The sequence below is a fragment of the Hyalella azteca genome, unplaced genomic scaffold, assembly GCF_000764305.2.
Source record: "Hyalella azteca isolate HAZT.00-mixed unplaced genomic scaffold, Hazt_2.0.2 contig12164, whole genome shotgun sequence".
NCBI lineage: Eukaryota > Metazoa > Arthropoda > Malacostraca > Amphipoda > Hyalellidae > Hyalella > Hyalella azteca.
In genome coordinates this window covers 218,280-239,848 of record NW_025942128.1, presented here as the reverse complement: position 1 = coordinate 239,848, position 21,569 = coordinate 218,280, and the positions used below count along the sequence as shown (strand labels likewise).

Below are 21,569 nucleotides of genomic sequence, written 5' to 3'. Positions count from 1 at the left end.
AATTATGAATATAATGATTGCATTGGAACACGTACAGCGATGCTCTTTTCTCACTCGCGATTTCAAAAACAATGACCAGGATTTCAGGTTATTTTAAAATAACCGAATTAAAATTGCTCATTACGCAAAGTAAATGTTTTTTTCAAATTTATTGTGCTTCGATATTGTCTTTAACTACTTTTCCGACAGAGAACAGAATTATTTTCTGAGAACAACAGAAAGCCTGTCAAGTAACCTCGAAATTACGCTACGTATAGTAAAATCTTAAATTACTAAATTAGTCCACCGGATTGGTGTCATTAGCGGATTTTGGTGCTCGTATCAGATAATTTCATTGGAACGGTTGCCTGATATTTTATCTGAATCTGCCCTATTCACTATGAAGGGAAGTGAAGGAATTGTGCTTATCAAGGTAAATATATTTTCAGATATCACATTATAGAAACCTTGCAATTTCAGAGCTGCATGTAGATCTGCTAGTGAATGCTCGTCGCATACTCGACGATGCACTTCGTGTATAAGTAAACACGATGCAGAATTAATCAAACTTATACTGTTACATTTTTTTCAAATTTAAGACGCTTAAAGCCTCACTAACAATCTTCATCCCCACCTCGACTTCAGAATTTCTGTGCACTTCGGGAGCTCAGTTACAAAGTTCCAACACATTTCATGTTGACCGAGAAGAGTAATAACTATACAACATGGCATTATGAAATGAATATAACCGTGATGTTGCTGGTAGTCATTTGATTAGACTGGCTATAATGAAAATTATATCTTTTGCATTTTTGCGTGCAGTATATGCTGAATGTCATCCTAACGTTAGAAGATGATACTTGATGAGGGAAATTACACATCTTGCTGCATGTGTCTATAGAGTAATTCTTTGTTTCATTGGAGCCATTGAATGTGTATATTATTCTAGGCTCAAAGCACTTGAAATAATGTATTTCATTTTTCATTTATTTACGTTATATTATATCGGTGCTTTCAATATTTATCAATCCTGTCAATTTCATTCCAACACTTGCCTAAAACCAGCCAGCTCTGCCCTGCAACATATTGAACAACATTTTCACTTATATGTTTTGTTTCTCACGATGCATAACAACCTTTAAGCTATTGATTTTCCTATAATTTTTGGCGGAAGAAAATATTTGTCAACATTGACGTGTTGCGGGAAGGAATTCTGTCATGGCTATTCGCAATTTCTGCCATGGCTGTTCGCAATTTCTGTCATGGCTGTTCGCAATTTCTGTCATGGCTGTTCGCAAATTCTGTCAAGGCTGTTCGCAATTTCTGTCATGGCAGTTCGCAATTTCTGTCATGACTGTTCGCAATTTCTCTCATGGCAGTTCGCAATTTCTGTCATGTCTGTTCGCAATTTCTGTCATGGCTGTTGGCAATTTCTGTCATGGCTGTTCGTAATTTCTGTCATGGCTGTTCGCAATTTCTGTCATGGCTGTTCGCAATTTCCGTCATGGCTTTTCGCAATTTCTGTCATGCTGTTTGCAAACGCTTGGCAAGCTAGGCTACCGCCTCTAGTAATGAGAATAATATTGTTACTACAGCATTAATGTATCCAGTAATGCTTGAATCTCTATCAATTTTACAGTATTAAAATTATTGCCAGTTCCTAATTATAGCTAGTATACAGTATTAATAATAATATTGGTATCGTTTTCATAGTGTCCATGTACTAAGTAATACTGTGATTTCTAGCTATACTAAGGTATATATATTGAAATAGAAACTATAGTATTTATGTATCTAGTAATACTGTAACCTCTAGCTAGACTACTATATTATTATTGATATTCTGAATACAGTATTAATTTATCCAGAAATACTGTTATACTATCTCCAGCTAGAATATCGTATTAATGCATGTTTTTCATGCTTGATGAAACCAATTTTTTAAGCTCTAGAGACCGGATTTATATATTTAATGTGGAAGCTCGTGAAACTCAACTGGTGGAACGAAGTGATTTTGATGCTGTACGGAATGATCAACATAGAAAGTGAGTACCTGAGGTGCAGTGGATGGAGACAGAGCTGGAGGTCCATAGAGAAAGGTTTTTACCGGCAACCTTGCTGCACTAATGGTCAAGTTTCCGTTTATTTCCCAGTGCACCATGAAGAAATCTTTTCTAATGCCATTTTTAGCTCTGATGTCAGAATGCACCGTGGAAATCTGAAGTACTGCAGCAATTCGAACAAAATTGTTGAAAAACTTACTATATTCGTGTTGCACGGAACAGTTTCCTGCGAATGGCATCTCCACCGATGCTGAAAGCGTCTTGGAATGTGGTTGTCTCTTGAGGAAAAGCAGCTTCTCCCACCAGCGCAAGGCTGTACAACTTACCCTCGTATTTATTCTGAGCGAAGCTGAATATGAACACTGAATATAATGTACGATAAAATATTTTTAACGTATTCCAATTTGCTTGAATGGCAATTTATGTTCAGCAGAAATATTTTCAACACCATCTATAATTTTTTACGATCTTATTTATTACGAATGTCAAAGGAAATTATAAAAAATGTATTATAAAGTTCTAGTGCGTGTAATCGCGCTTATACAAATGTTGACCGAGGAGCACAGTTTTAGAGAAAAATGTAGGCTTGTATTACTCAGAATGTCATTTTGAGCTTCTAATTCAATATTTATTTAATAAATGTGTTATTTTATTCCTGTACCTAATTTTTCTGAATAATGTACTGTTCTTTGATTTTTGCCCTATTCGGCCGCTCTGTAAAAGCATTAAATAACAAAAAATTTTCTCCTAGTGAGTAACTAATTAAATCAATTTTGCATTACATAAAATAAGCCAACGATTTAATATGTGAATTTTTTACTTACCCTGTACGAAGATGAAAGTTTATGATAAAATTACACGTTTTTTTGCTATTCACCTTGAGTTTGAGATATAATACGGTGAAATTACCTTGGGCTTCCTCTTCTAACTTGATGGAGCAATAAGCGGCTGTAATCAGAACAAATTAGGCTTCACCTTAATGATTCATAATCAGCTACGCGGATCACATTAACTTGTCTAATTTGGTGGCCTCGAACCTGCACCAACTTGGCTGGTCTGTGATTTGCGAGATACCGTCATGACGGCTCCAAATTTGAGCTGAATTTGTGCATTTGTACAATTCTGCCTGATATTTTAGCCCCTATATGAGCTGCAACTTAAACTTAATTCAAATTTTTGCTTAAGCGAATTAATTTTCGTTTATTTATCCAGTATTTTTTTGCTGAATTGTAACTTCAGCCTTATAACTTATATTGTTGCAGCCATCATGAAAGTAACTTGAAATTTTCTGAACGTAATTATTTCCATTGTTGCATGTTAATGTCGCTTGATTATAATTGCAAGCGAATCGTAAAATAAGTTTTGTTTAATATTTTTTCTCTTGAATTTGTCTTGCATTCGGAATCAATACAAACTCCTTTAAGATTATCTACCCCCAAGTGCAGAGTTTCTAACCAAGTAACGGATGCTATCTGTACTTTTTTTCTACTTAAGTTCTGCTGTCATTTTCGAAATCAGTTGATTTCTTTTAATATTTACAATTTCAAATATTGTTACTGGACAAAATTGTATACTTGAACGGCCACACATGACAGTCCTCAATCTTCAGTCGCAAAAGATCATAGGTGAACAAGAGCTACTCAGCTCTCATCAAGACACAGCTCTCAGTCATGCCTTCGCTCATCATAAGATCATAGGTGAATAAGAGCTACTTATCTCTCAACACATCACAGCTCTCTGCCATTCCTTCGTTCATCGTAAGATCATAGGTGAATAAGAGCTACTTATCTCTCAACACATCACAGCTCTCTGCCATTCCTTCGTTCATCATATGATCGTTGGTGAACATGAGCTTCTCAGCTCTCATCACGACACAGCTCTCAGTCATGCCTTCGCTCATCATAAGATCATAGGTGAATAAGAGCTACTCAGCTTCGAAATGTCTAAGGTCATCAGAGCATCACAGATATTCTAAAAGGAAGCTTAAATCCCCACGCATTTAGCGGTTGCATCTATTCAAAAATGTCTGCTTTTCAATTAGCATGTGCGAGCAAGATCCAGTAAAAAATCTATCCAAAGGGGAGCAAGAATTTTGATTGCCTCGATACACAGTGATTTTTGAGCATGCGTTATCAGCAGAAATACAATATTTTACTCCCAGCGAGTTCACCTCAGGCGTCGAGATTATGAACCTCTGCCTCGCACGCTTGTTGCGAACCCTCGAGGCAGTTCTTTCCGCAAGTCTACCCGTCAATATATTGCTGTAATGCCTTCTCTTTTGTGCAACACTTGAGTGGTTCACTTCATTAAATATTACTCTCAAGTAGTCAGTTTACTCTGGGAAATAAGTTTGAGATTTTGTAACGATATTTCATGCATGCGTTAGTAATAACAAGCGATGTTTTCATAATGAAAGTAGAAGTTTCTGGAGATTGGAATTAGGGAGGAAAATGCGTTGGTTTCTTCCGACAGTAATCAGAATGCCACGAATTATGCAATTTATAATCCGAAACTTACGGTAATCTCGAGAGCCTGAAGACATTGTTCCTAAGAAAATTCATTTGGACAAAAGTTAATATGAATTTAAAGTCTAATTTAATCTTTGCATCGACTAGTATTATTAAAATATGAATCTCTTTTAACAGAGTAACAATCACTATTAAAATATATTTTCGATTACGCTTGACCACAATATACCGTGAATCTTCAATGATGACATGCACCGTAGATGCGGCATAATGACGATTGATTCGAGATAACATTTATCCTCAAGCCTAATAATTTTGCATTACATAAAGTTTACTCCGTTTTGGGAAATTTTCTTATGTCTTATATTGATAAAAATATAACTCAACACTCACTGCAGTGAGTGACAACGCATTTCCTTGTCGACGAAAACGTTAAGTCACGGACAGACGGACATGACGAGCACAAAAACGCTATTTTTCCATAAAAGTGAAAATGCGCTAAAAAATCTTTAGATTTGCTGTGACTTTCTAATTGAAGTTTAATGTCGATTTTTGTCATTGCAGGAAATGAAGATCAACTGGGCTACCTCTCCCGGAACGCAAGGCAAAGTCGATACCAGCAGTAAGTATTACACATCGTTTTATGAATATTTTTATTATAAATGACTTGCTATTATTTTATTTGGTATCATGAATATTCTAAAAACGACGACGTGACTCAGCTTTCTCACCTATTGGAATTTTGAGTACCAAAATTTGCTGGTTTTTAATTCATTCCTACTTAATTTTTCAACTCTCACGTCTAAATTTTTCCGAATTCAATCTAAAAACAGGTTGCACGTAAATATTCCCACTTTAATTTGTTTGCAAGTTTTATTTTGTAATTTTGACTCCACGCATTAAACCACGACCTACTTTTAATTTACTATTGAAGCCAAATTTAGAAATTTATAACAGCGTTACCATGGACGGAAACGTGCCTACGATCAAATCCATTCAACAAATCGGCTTTTAGTTGATTTGTTTATTGTTTTTTATTATCAAATTTCGCGAAGCTGGTCCTGTATCTCCAGTAAATTCATTTTAATATTTGGGTAGTGAATGCCTTAATCATTTGACAAAAAGTGAAACTCTTATGAAGACTCGTATTAACTTGAATACTCGCATTAGGTTTTAATTAATTAATTATTAATTATTATTCCACTAAATTTTATTATTAATTCACTAAATTAGGTTTTAGTGAATTAATGAATTATTTATAATACAGTTCCACGCCATCCATCAAACCGCACTTCATTATTTTCTTGCTTGATTTTTTTTATTAATTTTAGAAAATTCTGTCAGTGCTTGAAGCATGTTTTCTTGCCACACAAAAATTATTAATAAGTTTTTAAAATATTTTTAAATTTTTAATTAGATGATGAATTTCAAAATTTGTATGTTATGAAAGAGAAATTAAATTTCACTTTGATTTATTAAAATCGAAATGCATAACATATATTTCGGAAAAATATTACAAGTTTTAAATAGGCCCATCTGACTAGCTGAACATTATTTCAGACATTGAACCATTAAGCGCCATGTGTTAATACTGGACATGAAAATGTCTCATTAGCTACGAATAAATTATAGATTTATTGCTTCATGTCAACACTGATCTATCTCAGGCTTTAAAAAGCTCTTAAGCAAGTTTTATTCACATCCAAGTCATGATTGACTCAATGCAATGTAAGTTGCAACGCCATGAAGACAAATTATCATGTAAAATTCATTAGAGAACCATCAGTGTACATGGATTTCTGACGAAGATTCATCAGTGAGCTCTCAATAATGTTTTCACTCGGTGCTGAGATCGAACACAGCATGCATCACATACCTCATTCTAGACAAATCATACTTGCTCTTCACATGCCATGCTCTTTTGATAAATATTGAATGTAAGTACTTCGTCCGTGCGAACTAATTCGCTATGCATAAAGATTCTTGCGTGAAAGGCTCGCAAAGCAGGATGATGTCGACCACGAGAGTGCGGACGCTGCCGAAGCTACGTTGTACAGCCTTTGGCAGCTCTTCAGTGTAAGCTCCTTACATTGCGTTCAGACCTCAAGGGAGGAGAGTCTTACTTAAGTCTAGCAATGCTTCATGACTTTTATCAAATTATGTGAGCAGTTCTCAAACGCTAATTTATATCTAATAATGCAAGTTCCTTTTCATCACATTCGAGAAAGTGCGCTTTCACATTCATTATAATCAAGCTATAAAAGTATCGTGCTATTTCAAAATGGCCATTGATATTGTATTTTTCATTTTATTTATTTATTTATTACATGTAGTTGAGATGATTAATACCGTTATATGATTAATATATTATTTTGAAGTTCAAAGGCCAGGCTTTGAAGATTATCTCAACGCCAGTATCATCAAGCTTTCTTATAAATAATACCCATATTCAGACAACTTTATTATACCCATTTCATATCAATCCTTGGAGCTTTATACTCGTATTTCAGCAAGGAATTCAAAGCTTTTATCGCTTTGCTATCAATTAAGTCACTGAATGAAGCACATTTTTACAGTCCCTGTCAAATATATTATTAACTGATGGATAGCTGCTCCTTTAAATGTTCGACGATTTAATCACCAAAAAATTTCATCTAACTGAAAAATTTCCTTTTTAAGTTGGAATTATTTTACCAGACCACATTTTATCTTACTCAGATGTGACCGCAATGAAAAAATCTAAGTTTGATGCTGTAAGTAATTTATAGAATTCTTAGTATTGAGATAGCAATTTGCGATTGCTGAATCCTTAATAAATTTTCACTACGCTTCAATTGAATAATATTATCAATCTTTACCTCCAAATGGAGGAAAAAACATGTTATTATGTAACACAATATTATCATGTTACTGGAATTGTTTTCCAAGACATGACTACAGCCGCGACATAAAATGATCCAAAATAATGGCGTGTCAGACAAGTCACTGATACTCTTCTAATTTTCTACTAGAAATCGTATGCGTGGCACGGGGTGATTTTAAGTATAGTGCAATAGACAAGTGATAGGAGATTGGCTGTCATGAAAATTAAGCCTCAATTGCGAACCAGAGTGCGAGGGTGGGGTTAATTTAAACCATCGATTCAAGTGGCCAAATTTGATCAATTAATTGCACGCTTGTAAGGGTTAAACCATAGCTATATGAGTATTCAAGCATGTGGTCCTAAGTATTACAAGAAAAAATTAGTTTGTGTGTTAGTTGAAATTTAAAAACGCTCGAAAATATGTTTTCGTGAATACTAAGAAGTGATAAGATCGGTTGATCATGAACTAGGAAGTCAGTAATATGGTTCGTTTGATCTTTTAAAACCGTCAGCTAATCAGACACTTATCTTGAACCTTCGCGTGATTGAAGATCATATGAGAGTAATAAGAAAACGATTGGATAAAGATATTTTCTATTATACTCTTTGCCTACCGGTGGCGTCTGTTTAAGTACTGTAATGTATTTAGTTCATATCATCTATTTGTGATACCTCTCTAGTCCTTATCTTTGAAGAGAGCTCCGAAGATTTGCTAGAAGATGGTGATTTAAAATCAATGATGTTTATTTAATTATTTTAACGTTCTATCACTTAATCGGAACTAAATATCACTAATATCGTGAATACTATGAAATTGACTTTGATTGCTAATGAAGGTATATATAAGTGGAGTAAGGGATCGGGACTTGACAGTAGATCGCATGCGAAGAAGCGACTATATAAATGTCTATCAAAGCTTTCTGCTCCACATCGATCCTTGCTCTCCCATCACACTCTCTCAGGTGCAATTTCCTTCCAACTCGATATCAAAGAGCATTAGTAACGTCCACTAATTGTTGCTCTGACAAAGCCATGCATACGATATCGACAGACCGACTCCAAACTGCAACAAACGCGAGGACTTCTTTTTTCAGCGCTGCAGTGATCGACATCTTTCTCTGTTTACACTCCGCTGAGAGCCATTATTATGCGTGTATGTCACTACCAAGTCACAAATAAATGAAATGATTGAACGTTTCTACTTCAAAAGCAGCGTTTGCAGAGAAACTAATCAGCTCATCGTGAAAGTAAATCAGCGCTGGCGATACGTTGAGTGGATTCAATGACTTGTTAGAAAGCAAGCAGTCTAATGTCTAATAATAATAATAATAATAATAATAATAATAATAATAATAAAATAAAAATCAGAATAATAGCAATAATAATAATAATAATAATGCAGCAGCTTATAATTTTTGTATTGTTCGTATCCAAGCTTCGCAGAAAGCGAAGTTCTAAATCGTAATTTCGGAGTTTGCGAATGTGTTTTTAACTAAAGCGATGATTATACGCAAGTTGACACGAGCCAAAATGTATAGCTATCGATAAGATAATGTTGTATTTCTAAAATTATCTTGGAATAAGAATACCGTCGGCATTTTCAACTGAATCTTTCTTAAAATATGAAGTAAAGGATGCCGTTCATATCTCGTAGGAAATATTATTTATACAAAGGGAGCATACATCAAGTATTAATCATTCAGAAGAATCATCAGGCAAGTATTGCGCATTCAAAAAATTATCCAGCAAGTATTCCTCATCCAAAAGAATTATCTGGTAAGTATATTTAATTCCTTTCAGTTAGCATTGCTCATCCAATTCGTCTTATATCACGTTATACACATACAAGAGGAACCTTCACCTTCCTACGTCATTATTTATCTTGAAGGATCTTCAGGCATGTATTACTCATCCCAAAGAACTTTCAGGCAACTATTACTCGTTTTAAAAGTTTTTTTTTCGGGAAAGTATGATCATATTAAAGGACTTTCAGGCCAGTATTGACCTATTTAAATGATCATTAGGCAATTCTTACATTTTAAAGAAATCTTCAAGCAATTATCACCTCTTTATCGTAAATAATTATCAACTATTACTTTTTTAGAAGGATATTCCGGCAAATATTACATTTTTAGGCATGCAACTATTACTCTTTATGAAGAAACTTTATGCAAATATTACCCTTTTTAACAAAAAATCCAGACATTTATTACTCATTTTAAAAGATATTAATGAAATTATTACTCATTTTAAAATATCTTCAGACAAGTATTATTTTTTCTAAGGATCTTCTCGCCTGTGTTACCCTTTATGAAGGATCTACAAGTATATGTACAAAAGTAGGTTAAGCGGACCTCGCAGGTGGAGAATGAGAGATGATGAGCGTAAGTTTGAGATTGAAGTCTCGGGAAGAGTCGACTTGGCGCTATTGTGATGCCGTCCTCCACCTTTGCCAGCGTTCCAGCAAGTAAACGTATGAATAAAATTTGAAGGCAATGTGCATTAGAGGCCTCGCGAGCTCCGACCCTGGATACGGCGAGCAATCGTCCAACTCTAAGGCTTAGGGTAAATTTTGTGGCCTCTCCAATTTCCTACCCCATTTTCGAAAAACAATATGGCAATCTTCGCTTACAATGTAGCCAAATTTTATGGTTTAGTTCACAAAGTTATTCGATCAACTTTTTTATTTGTTATTTGGGGGTTTGGAGAAGTAAACCGAATGGGACTCGCAAATCTTATTGGCTTCGACTATTTTAACGCATTCCTGCCACTTTCAAATTTCCGGATGGAACTTCTATAACAACATTTTATTTCTCGGCAAAACCACATTTAACTCAAAAGCCCGACTCCTTTTTATCTAATGGCTAACTTTTCGTTGAAATCACATTGGTCCTTAACGCCATCCTGAGCAAATGTAGACTCTAGATCAAGGTGCGACTCTGAGCTCCTTGTCTGATAAGGCGAAACTTCGTTGTGCTTTAAATTGCAGAATACTATTGCTTCAATTCGTTTAGTTATGCGTCGAACTTTACAGCACCAATTTTAAATGGCCGCCTTGCTTACTCTGACATCAGGATCACTCGGAAGTTTTAGATGGCATGCAATTCAATAAATTAGTCGTGAACTCTTCCGTAAATCTAATTTTCACATCAGCGTTACTAATGATATATTCAATTGTGTATTTTGTTATTCGTGTTTACAGCTGAAATGTATGGGGGAATTAGTTGAGCAGTCAGTAAAACGTTCATAATACAAGTTAACAGAATAAACCGATCTAATTATATTTTTTTATCAATAAGCTTAATAGGAGTGAAATGTTTACTCGACACCTTAATGCTTTAAATTTAGATTGATGTTACGTAGCACACTCTTAAATAATTCTCCACTCTGATAAAATATTTCATTTTCATGCACAATGGTTTGGCTCAAATCTACCCTTAAGTTCTTCTGTCTTAATGGACATTTTTCACAAGGACTTCGGGATCCTTTTTTTATAGACGATAATTAATCTATCTTCATCTTCCTTACAGTGTAAATAATCGCTAGTGTTATTTTAACACAAAATATTGAAGTTGTTCCCAACTCTGAATATATCAGTTGCTCTTTTGGTTCATCACTTTCAGTATTTCTTCGTTATCAGGTCCGATTGTTCCTAATATTTTTCACCCCCACTCCGATTATTAGTCGCAATACAATTTTTATTATTCTACACTGATATTTTTCAATCTTCTGACGGCAGTACGTAAGTTTTTGTATGAATGAACTTGTTTTAAAATACAGGTATGCGAATAATTTTTTTACTTCGAACAATCTAACTAATCCATAATAGTTTTTTTTTTGAAGGAAAATAAGTACTATTTCTTCATTAGATTTACGTTGCTTTGAGACAATGAACTTTATTATCTCGGAGGCGATTGTGATTTCGCGTGAATGTCTTCGAAGGTGTAGCCCAGTGTTGCTTCTTCCGTGGCAGTAATGGCGGGAGGCGGCCTAGGTAATTCGTGGAGCAAGCGAGATGTGTGTGGCAGGTAAGCATTTGCTCCTCTTGATGTAGCATTAGAGCAAAATTTCCCCATGGTATCGTATTTCGACTCGTAGTAGCTTCCTAATAACGCTATAATGTGGCTTGGCGCAGTCATACTGCTGAGCATATTTTCGTGTAAGTGGGACTCCATGTAAATACGGACGCCGGCTGCTCCCATTACCGAGACGCTGAGGCATCGTTGCGCGCATGAAAATGAATAACACGCTTCAGTCGAGTTAATGATTTATCTTTCAACTGAGAACTAAAGCCTATCAAACGGAATACTGAAAGCAGTTTTCCAAAACTCATCGTCACAAATTTGGCCTTGAAAACTTGGAGATCTGGATGAATTCTCCACTCGAGATTGTTTTTGTATGCGTTGCTCATAAACGTAGTCGCAATATATCGTGTAACCTTGATGAATCGAAAAATGCAATACATGGAAAAACGTTAATGAACAATGACGAAAGTGATTATTTGAATGCTGTGCTCACACCGGTGTATTTTTGTACACAAATTCAATTACTAACAATTAGTTCAATGTCAATAAATTGTCGCTACCTTCAATCTTCTTTTTTTTCTTACGGGGGTCAAATAATTTTTCTATTTATTGTTTCATTGCTGTTACGAATCTCATAAATAACTGTACTAATATTAGTTTAATTGTTCTTACGGATGCCGCAAATAATTGTTATATTTTTAATTTTATTGGTGATGCGTATTTCACAAATAATTCTACAATTATTCCCACCCTACTCGTCGTTATGTTATTTTTTTCTAATTATTAATGTTTCATTAATAATAACCTACATAACCTACGAATATCTTTCATGAACTCTATATCCCTGTGCTTCCCACTCTGATGCTCGGTCATCCATGTGAATATCGTATCGATATCAATACTATTCGAGACGTTCCCTCAAGAGATACCTGGTATCACACATGTATCATCATAGCTTGAAGCTTGATACGATGCCTGTGTTCATTTTCATTTTTATACACATAACAGCAATTCCCAAAAAACTTGGATGCGTCTTGAGCTGAAAACTTTGAGTCATTTTTTTCTCAAATTTATTGTACAATAATAATCTATTTGCGCAATTTTCTATTAATTAATTTCGGTTTAAGACACAAAGCCTGATATATTATGCTATAATTAATCACCTAAACTAATAGTAATTAAACACAGCCTTCTCTCCTGAAGACTTGGAGCCTGTATATAAGAGAAAGATAATTACTTTTTACTCTTATTTGTAACGATTTTATTTTTTATAATTTTATTATTTTAAAATTTTCGATCATGTTGGAATTAAAATTAAGATAACAATCATTTTTCAATAATTTTTTCGTAGAAATATATTCGAGGACCACGAAGAATGTCACCCATTCTTCCATGCTAACAAATTCTTCATACTTACCATAAATACCAATTCTTCTTCATACATACCACTGCTTTCAGGACTGCAGTTAGAAAAAACAGCTTTCCTCTCTGTGTACGAGAGAAATACACAAGAGAAAATATGTCGTCCTATAACTGGATTGTTGATTACGTCACAAATTACTCTTACTGTTCCAGATAAGGCTCGGCTTCATCGAATAGTTTCTCAGGCTTTAGCGATGATAACTTCTGATTTTATTGTGGTATTTTTCCTCTGATAATTTATTATTTAATCGTGTTGAGTTAGGCGCAGTCTCCAGAGGAAGCTTCAGCATAATAGAAGCATGTAAAAATGTGAGCCATCGCTCATGGGCACACGCTGGAGCTGCATACACAGCGTGGTATTACTACGCGCCTCCCAGCCACCGCAGCACCGCAATATCACTGGCAAGCTTCCGCGCAATTAGCTAGAGCGAGAGCAGAGCGCTCCGTTGCCGCCACTTAGTATGCCACCACTGTTTATATATACAACTGCTTTTTATGGCTCTAACTGGAAACATTCACAAGAGCCAGCCCAACGAACACAGCCTTTGTACAACACTTTAGATATTGCGCTTCTTTTGAGCCCTTGCAGGAATGCAATGAGAAATCTTAACAAGGTGATTTATTCAAATTTTGCGGAATTCTCCTTTGCGCTGTAACTCATTTTTATTAATTCTACGGGCATGCAGTATGCAGGAGCCGACAACAACACCTATGAGAGTGGAAGCACGGAATTTTTTTCCTGGTCTAAATTCGTGATCGGCGCTTGCAATTCTTCAATTGCAACGAACAAATTTTACATTTTTTTCTGGCCGACAATTCATGTGTGACCGTGAGGTTGATTGCCAAAAGTTATCTTCGAGGACTTTCATCTTTGTACTGATTAATAAGTTCCCTTTTTTGGGAGTTTTGCGACTAAACAGTTTTTACATGTTCCGCATTTCATGTTAACAAATAATGTATCAATTTTTTAACATTTGGTTGATTGCGGCATCGGATAATAGTAGTCTTTCTAGAATTTCTTCAAACACGGCAGATATTATTGTAATATGTTGGCTCATATATTTTATATCAGGAATAAAAAATATATTAAAAATATATTTAGAATATTATTATATTTAGAATTACAATAAAAACATATATTATATTTTATTATTTTTGAATACAAAATATTACAATTTTGTGTACAGTATTGATATTGAAAAAATATTTAAGTATCATACCTTTAAATAAAATTAGTTTATTAATGAACAAATTAAGTAAAAAACGTTAATCCATAAAAGATGTTGACTTTCAGCAGGACTGTCACTGATAAAAATTTGTCACACTGACTTACTCATGCAGACAATCCTCATCCAAGTGACTGGGCTGTGAAAGACGCTCGACAATTGGAAAGCCAAACCAACAACATAAAAACCGGCCTGGAGATTCCCGCGCGTCAGCTCTGCATAGATATTATAGCCTAAAGACGTAACTTGCAATTCGTAAAGTTTGCCGAGAGCGCATTTTATTCTGAAGGGCTTTAGACGCAAGAATACGAAATGACCTGGCATTATCAATCTTGTCTTACAAAACTAGAGTGATGTCGAAGTTGTTTCTGCCCTGAATACCATTATAGAATTAGAAGCGATACGACCAAGCAAAAAGGCGACGTGCTCTGACGGCTACGGAATATTTATTACAGTCTATGCAAAGTACTGTTCAGGCGTTAACAAATGCATGCTTATGGCCGCTTAGCTATTATCTTAAGAAAATTAAAAACAAGCTTGTTTTCTTTTCAAATTTGTTAATCATCCAGAAAAGTTATTGTTCAATGCCGTTGTTTTCAGACTGAGTTTTGATATTTTAATTCATTAAATGTAAAATTACTGCGATAACATTAGGCTTTTTGAAATATTTTCTTAATATAATTAAGAAAGACATGTTGAAACTCAAGTAGAATAACGCACTAAATATGTTTATTTATACGTCATAAAAAGTCGAATTTGGGATAACATTAGGCTTTTTGAAATATTTTCTCAATATAATTAGGGAAGGCACGATGAAACTCAAGTAGAATAACGCACTAAATATTTTTATTTATTTATACGCCATGAATAGTCGAATTTGGGATAACATTAGGCTTTTTGAAATATTTTCTCAATATAATTAGGGAAGGAACGATGAAACTCAAGTAGAATATCGCACTAAATATTTTTATTTATTTATTTAGACGCCATGAAGAGTCGAATTTTCATTTCTCAAAGTACCAAAACTGACCTAAAATTTACAGTTCCAAAGCAGTCAAGGAAGAGGACCACGCCCAGTCAGCTCGACTGCATCAGACTGGAAAAAATATTTATTACTTACAGTTGAAGGCCAGACACTACACTTCAACACGTTTAAAAAATTCAACTTGTCTCATAATGGTATCACTTACTAGTATAGTGTACGTACGTGTAAAATTTGTACGTGATTTGTTTGGTGCAAATGTACATATTAACCTCCTGGAAAAATAGGTCACAGTTAGTCGCTATATACAGTCGAGTCTTGCAAAATATGGTGATAAGCAAACACACTACGCGAACAACTTTTGTTGTCTACGCACTGGTTTATCTAACTTTAGTATCTTGTAATTTGAAAGGAACACAAGTGAAACTTCGGCCGTAGCATCTAGAAAATATTTGAAATTTAGGAATACAAGGTGAAAATCCCGTTATCTACCTAGCCGTAGAATGTCCGAAGTTACAATATAATGAAAGCTCGAAATCCGTTGTCTACGTACGTAATTGGAGTATTAGTTTGGATTACAAGCGCTCAAGTGGAACATGCGTTATATAGAACAGAATAGAAGTGTCGGCATTGAAGAAAATGGGCCCATGGCCTGAGTTTTGTATGATTTTTTTTCTTATTTATAGAAATACTTAGAGCTGAAGATACTAAAAAGTTTGTAGGGAAAGAAGGAACCTATAGTGTGCGGGGTTACATCAAGCACAGACCAGCACATCGCTCACTATGGGCAATCTCTCGAATGGCAGCGCAAAGACGGCCAGCTTGATATACAACCTTAGCGCTGGTCGCCCTACCAACGAATTTACTCGCTGCCTTCCTTGTGTTGCTGTTCATGCACGTCTTCACTCGCTGCCTTCCTTGTGTTGCTGTTCATGCACGTCTTCACTCGCTGCCTTCCTTGTGTTAATTTTCATGTGCGACGATCGTTACTGGTCGTGTACCGAGGCACTTTAGTATTCTCGTTTTCCTAGTTCTGCCGCATGAACGAATTGAAACTAATTGACTAATTGTACTAAGATGGTTAAATGCATTGAATGTTGAACTAAAGCGGCTAATTTTCACAGCATTTTATTCAAAGAAAGTAAAATAAGTTCTGTTAGATTGTATCTTATTTCGCACCACACTAACCTGATTTTTTCCTGTTATTCTTGCTAAAGGTTTTTGTGTTACCAGCAAACGTTGTCATGTACATTTTCGTCGTAATCTGCCGTGTGTTTTTGTTATAACTTTTACTAACGCTGGTATATGATGTCAACGCTCCAATCGCCGTTTCATTGATGTCACAAAAATAAAACGAATGTACATTGGACTTCTTCTACTCGTAATGGCAACACACTCACGATGGTGCAGCATCGGTCAGCGAAAACTTTCCGAGAAAATGTGTACTTGTTTTATGACACATAGTGCGCCCTTAATAGTGGCTATAGATTTGATACCACCAATAAATAAACTATGTTTAAAATTCTATTTTATTCTCAATAGTTCAGTGCATGTGCTGCTTTTTCGAGGTGTTATGGAAAACTTTCATTATCATTTTTATTCTCAATGAAGAATTATATGTGAGGTCATCACCTATTAATTATTGATTTATTGGCATCATCTAGCTCGTTACCAATTATCTAGTAGGACACAATTATTACAAATGAATAACATGTTTAAGTAGACAACTTGATTGTTTCCCAAATTTCTGAAAATATAATCGTGCATGTACATGCAGAGAGACTGTTGGACATTGATGACATATTCAAGAGTGGAAGTGTCGGTTATCAAGAGACTGCAAGGCAAGTTAACATGGCCTTTTACCTTCTATTATAGCAGTTTATGGGATTAGTAGCCTGTTGAACCGGTATGTGAATCTATCGAGGCAGGTTAAATTATCGGATCAGATAAAGTTAACGTGAGTATAAAGTTGACTAGTCGTCACAGGTTTTAACCCAGTGCTGCTCAGTAGGTTGTGGTTGATATCAAGTAAAGTCAGTGTGGCTGTTAAAATAACACGTCAATAATTATAAGAGGCGTGGCTAGTAAACCCGGTTAATTGGTAAAACCTGGGTACGTGTATGGCTGGTAAATCGTGTTAAAATGATAGCTTTGCAAGGCTGATAGATCAACGTTAATAAAGAATCAACCCTGCATGACTGGTAAATCTGAGCCAGTAGGTTAATTAGGAAGGATAAACCAGGTGAAAAGGATAACCTCTCGTCGCAAGGTAACCCTGCAGATTCATACAGCAGTTCAGCCAGGTGCTGCTGACTTATGAACTTTATAGCGCATTTTCTCATTTATGGAAAAAAGCACTATTGTGCTCATGTCCGTCCGTCCGTCCGTCTGTCCGTGACTCCCCCGTTTTCGTCGACTGGAAAATGCGCTCTCTGTCTCTCATTGCAGTGAGTACTGAATTATATTTTTTATAAGTAGCGTATCTAAGCAAATGCATTGGAGGAGGTAGCATACCGCTCGTAATAAAAATCACTTATGAGAGCAGAGAATTGGTGGTGTTCGTGGTTAGTTCAGACTGATATGTGGTCACGAAACTTAACACATCTTACAGATTAAATGAGCTTATCAGAGGAGTAGATAATATGTAACCGTACACACGATACCACGACAGGCTTAAAACAAACACAACAAATTTCATTCGAAAATATCCGTGTAAATTAATTTAGCTTGAATGGATCGTGCCCGTTAATATAGAGAGACAAGACTACACTCGCAATCATTGACCCCTAATATAATATATAATAATATAATGTATAATAAAATAATATATACTAATAAACGATAATATAATATATAATAATAATAACAACGAGATTTATAATGTTAAATTTTAACCCTACGGTCGTGCATGCCCGAATACCCTGATATCAAAACATAACCTTTTTTTACACATCATCAAATTGACCTCAAGTTTTCTGCCGAATGTGCCGCACCTTTTCTCTCATGCCGAAACTTTTAAACAAAGTAATTTCTCGGCCAAAGACCACACATTTACGCGTGCGAGTATTTCAACTGTATATCAGATACAAAAGAAACTTAGTTTCTAGTTGTAATTTGTTATACCTCTCATGTTTTATATCGATGTTCTAAGCAAATGTAGAAGAGTTTCGGAAAATATATACGAATTTTTTGACTGGTGTAACAACTCGTTCTCTCCTAATCTAAAAACGGAAACGGTCAAGTTTTCAACGGTGCAGCAATACGGCTAACCGTTCGATTATGTTTTCCTTTGAAGTACTGATAGTTTTTTGGCCACGTTTTATACGTTAAATGGAAGAATGGAATATTTCAAGTGAAGTATTTATGTGAGTTGTGAATGCTGAGTATAAATTTTCGCCTCAAAACATCCTAGTTACCGGTTGTGGTTTTCTGGCATGAGAGCTTCAAGTATTTTTCTGTTTTTAGTCACTCAAAGATTGTTTGAATAATTTGTCCTCCTGAAAACTTAGAAATAGCCTCTGAAATATATTAGAAGATTTTAGTGAATAATTATTCAGTGCGTAAGGCAGTGCTGATAGAATTTTGTTATTTAATTGTTAGAATAAAATGTTTCTTGCTGCTCTCTTTTTAATTTTGAAGTATTGTGAATCGCAGCATGGCTTTAAATAAAATCGACTTGTCACTTAATTTGTAACTAAGTTAAATCCTCGTAGTCAAACCCCTTTGGTTTTTAACCCGAATTTCCATCCATCTTTCGCACTGTAGGAATATATTAATATTAATTTGATGGTTTAATGCGTTGTTATTTTCTTGTTACTTTGTTATTTGTTTTTGTTATTTTATGTTTATTTTGTATCAAAGTTGGTCAAGAAATTAAACTTCAACATTATTTTGGTAGGTCACTGAAACGCACAAGCAGTTTTCACCACACAATACCTTTACTGTGGACAAGACTGGTACCATTATAGCCTCTTTCGTCTTTTGATCAATTATTTCAAATGTTTCGTGTTCCCAACTTCTATTTATATTTAAATATGCCATCAGTAAAAACCTTTCATAATTTTCAATGAAAATTTTCTTCTTAGTCCCACATTTCTTCAAACCAGTCATCAAGATTAACAATTTTTTTGCATTGGAAAGAATTATTCAGATCTTCTCTGTGTTCTGAAAACTACGAATATTTTATCACTTTTATGATCTTCTTAATTCAGTGAGAATTGAATGATAAACTCTTGAGTTGGATGACTGTCGTGCGACGATGATGGCTTATCACTTTTATGATTTTCTTAATTCAGTGAGAATTGAATGATAAACTCTTGAGTTGGATGACTGTCGTGTGACGATGATAGCTATCTCATGGACTGACTTCCTTCGAAACTCCTTTGCATTTTTACTTATGCCACCTGACGAGTATTTCACTTCTCTCTTGATTCATTCACACCATTCCTTATGCATGGGAATCCGAGAGTGCGAAGGAGACCTCTTGGGGATAGAATAAAAGATCTCTTTCTAGATATTGCCATGGCGCCGTATTTATTTTCGTCCCAGATCTAAATTATTATCTTGTTTCAGCTCGAATCTTGAATCGGTTTTTATTTCACACTGTGTTTTACTTCATAAAGTCACGTTAATCAGTATGGGTTATTAATTGTCCTGTAGTTTTGTTTTGATTTTTATCGACGTGTTTCCATGAATAATCAAAGTAATGTAACTTGGCGCAGGCGGTGTTAATTCCTGTTATAAAATTAATTTATGTAAAATAATTACTGTCATTACTTATATAAAATTAATTTAACTCGTATTTTTATTTGAAACTTTCGAACTTTGGGCAAATACAAAATATTAATCTATATTTAGAGATATTTGAACATACACTCTTATTTTCAAATTAACTTCCATTATCTTTGATTGCCTTAAAACTATTTATATTTGCGATACATGCTCGATGCTAGAATATTGCATCTTAACGATGATTAAAGCTTCTATCAACTTATACTCTTTGTTGGAATTTCTGATGGAAAAACGATCTAAGTGCCCAGAACTCGAGTCTTTCTCTCATAAAGACCTGCAATGTTTTACTAATTTATTTCTTATTGCTCTTCTTCCCTTCTTACCAACAAACCTGTGTGATAACCTGACGTTCACCTGCAAATGATTCATGTCTTCAGCTCCTATATTGACGTCATTCAGGCATGGAGCTTGCAGTCTTTCCGGACCGCAGTCTTTCCGGACCTACCTGCTGACGCTTGTCTTTCAATTAATTCCGTGTATAAAAAAAATGATGTTCATAATACTTTTCATCATAACATTACTGTTCATTCTAAAAAAATTTCCTAGCAATTATCCTGTGCAAAGCCATAGTATTCGACAGTTACTCAAATTGTTGCATGTTACAGTTAGAACTTGAATTAAAAAAAGGAATCCCATAGAATATATTGATACATATATTTATTTGTACTGCTGCAACTTAAGTTCATGAATTTTACGTTAATTAAACTATATTTTTTTCTGCCCCGCTTACATAATAGAAAATATTTCCCTTATTATTTCCATAAAATACTTCATTGAAGGAAAACTCGCATAAAATAACAAATTTTCGCATGTTTCAACGGTTGAAAATTCTTGCATTTTGACGTTTCAAACGAATGCCTCTGTAGAATGTTGATCTTTTTCAGCTATGCGGTTTGACCGGCGCGTCACACGAAGCCTGTAGCGTCATTGTCATTCATTGGCAGCATCGCTGAGCCATTGCGTTCGATGGGGTGAAGTGAGCAGAGGTTAAAGCCTCGGTCGCGCCTGATATTGCCTTCCTGCCAATTTATTCGATGGATAGCCTTGACCAGCTTTTAGAATCGCTCCAACTCTTTTTACTATCAAGGAATTGTACTTAATCATACAACCTACATATTGTGAACTTATGCTTAATTTTGTTCACGACAGACGAAGTAGAAAAAGAATTATAAGAAAAAAATCAAATTTTGTCGTAATTCTTTTGCAATACCTTTCGTTCTTTGAAAATGTCAAACAAAACCATACCAAATCGATATTTTTGTTAACCTTCTTATTGAAACAATATGAAAAATGAACAAAATTCCATCCGTAATCCGTATCCAGACTTCAGTGCTACTATGTTAGGGCAGCGGCCGCTGCGAAGCGCGAAGTCTACGTACACGGAAGACCTCTCACATACGCGCAGGTCGAAGACACAGTTGGGAAGCGAGTCAATTTCCTGTAGCGAAAAGTGTCCGCGGAATGTTGCATATTGCTGCTTCGGGCGCCAACCAACTGTGAGGCCTTCTCTAGTTTGCATTCTTTGACAGCATCTCGCGAAAAATGAAGTCAGGAACACCCTATAAACGACGCAGACAAATTGATGAAAAACTAGCAGGTCGTTAAGGCAGGCAAGTTATTTTCTTCCTCTTGGGTTTGGAACAAAAGATTTTTTGCGTAGCTTATTTGGCTTCTTGTTTACTCATTCTATGATACTTCAACCTTCCCAAGGCTAGCCTGTAGGTGAACAAGCATCACTGGACTTGTTGGT

The 21,569-nt window shown here is 35.2% G+C and overlaps 1 protein-coding gene across 1 annotated transcript in view; it reads left to right on the top strand.

Moving 5' to 3' along the window:
• Window positions 1-21,569, top strand: part of LOC108680576 (cytotoxic granule associated RNA binding protein TIA1) — a 444,699-nt gene that overhangs the window by 206,397 nt on the left and 216,733 nt on the right. Inside the window, exon 4 of the mRNA XM_018169449.2 lies at window positions 5,075-5,132. Coding sequence (XP_018024938.2) covers window positions 5,075-5,132 — 58 coding nt within the window. The remainder of the gene's footprint in view (window positions 1-5,074; window positions 5,133-21,569) is intronic.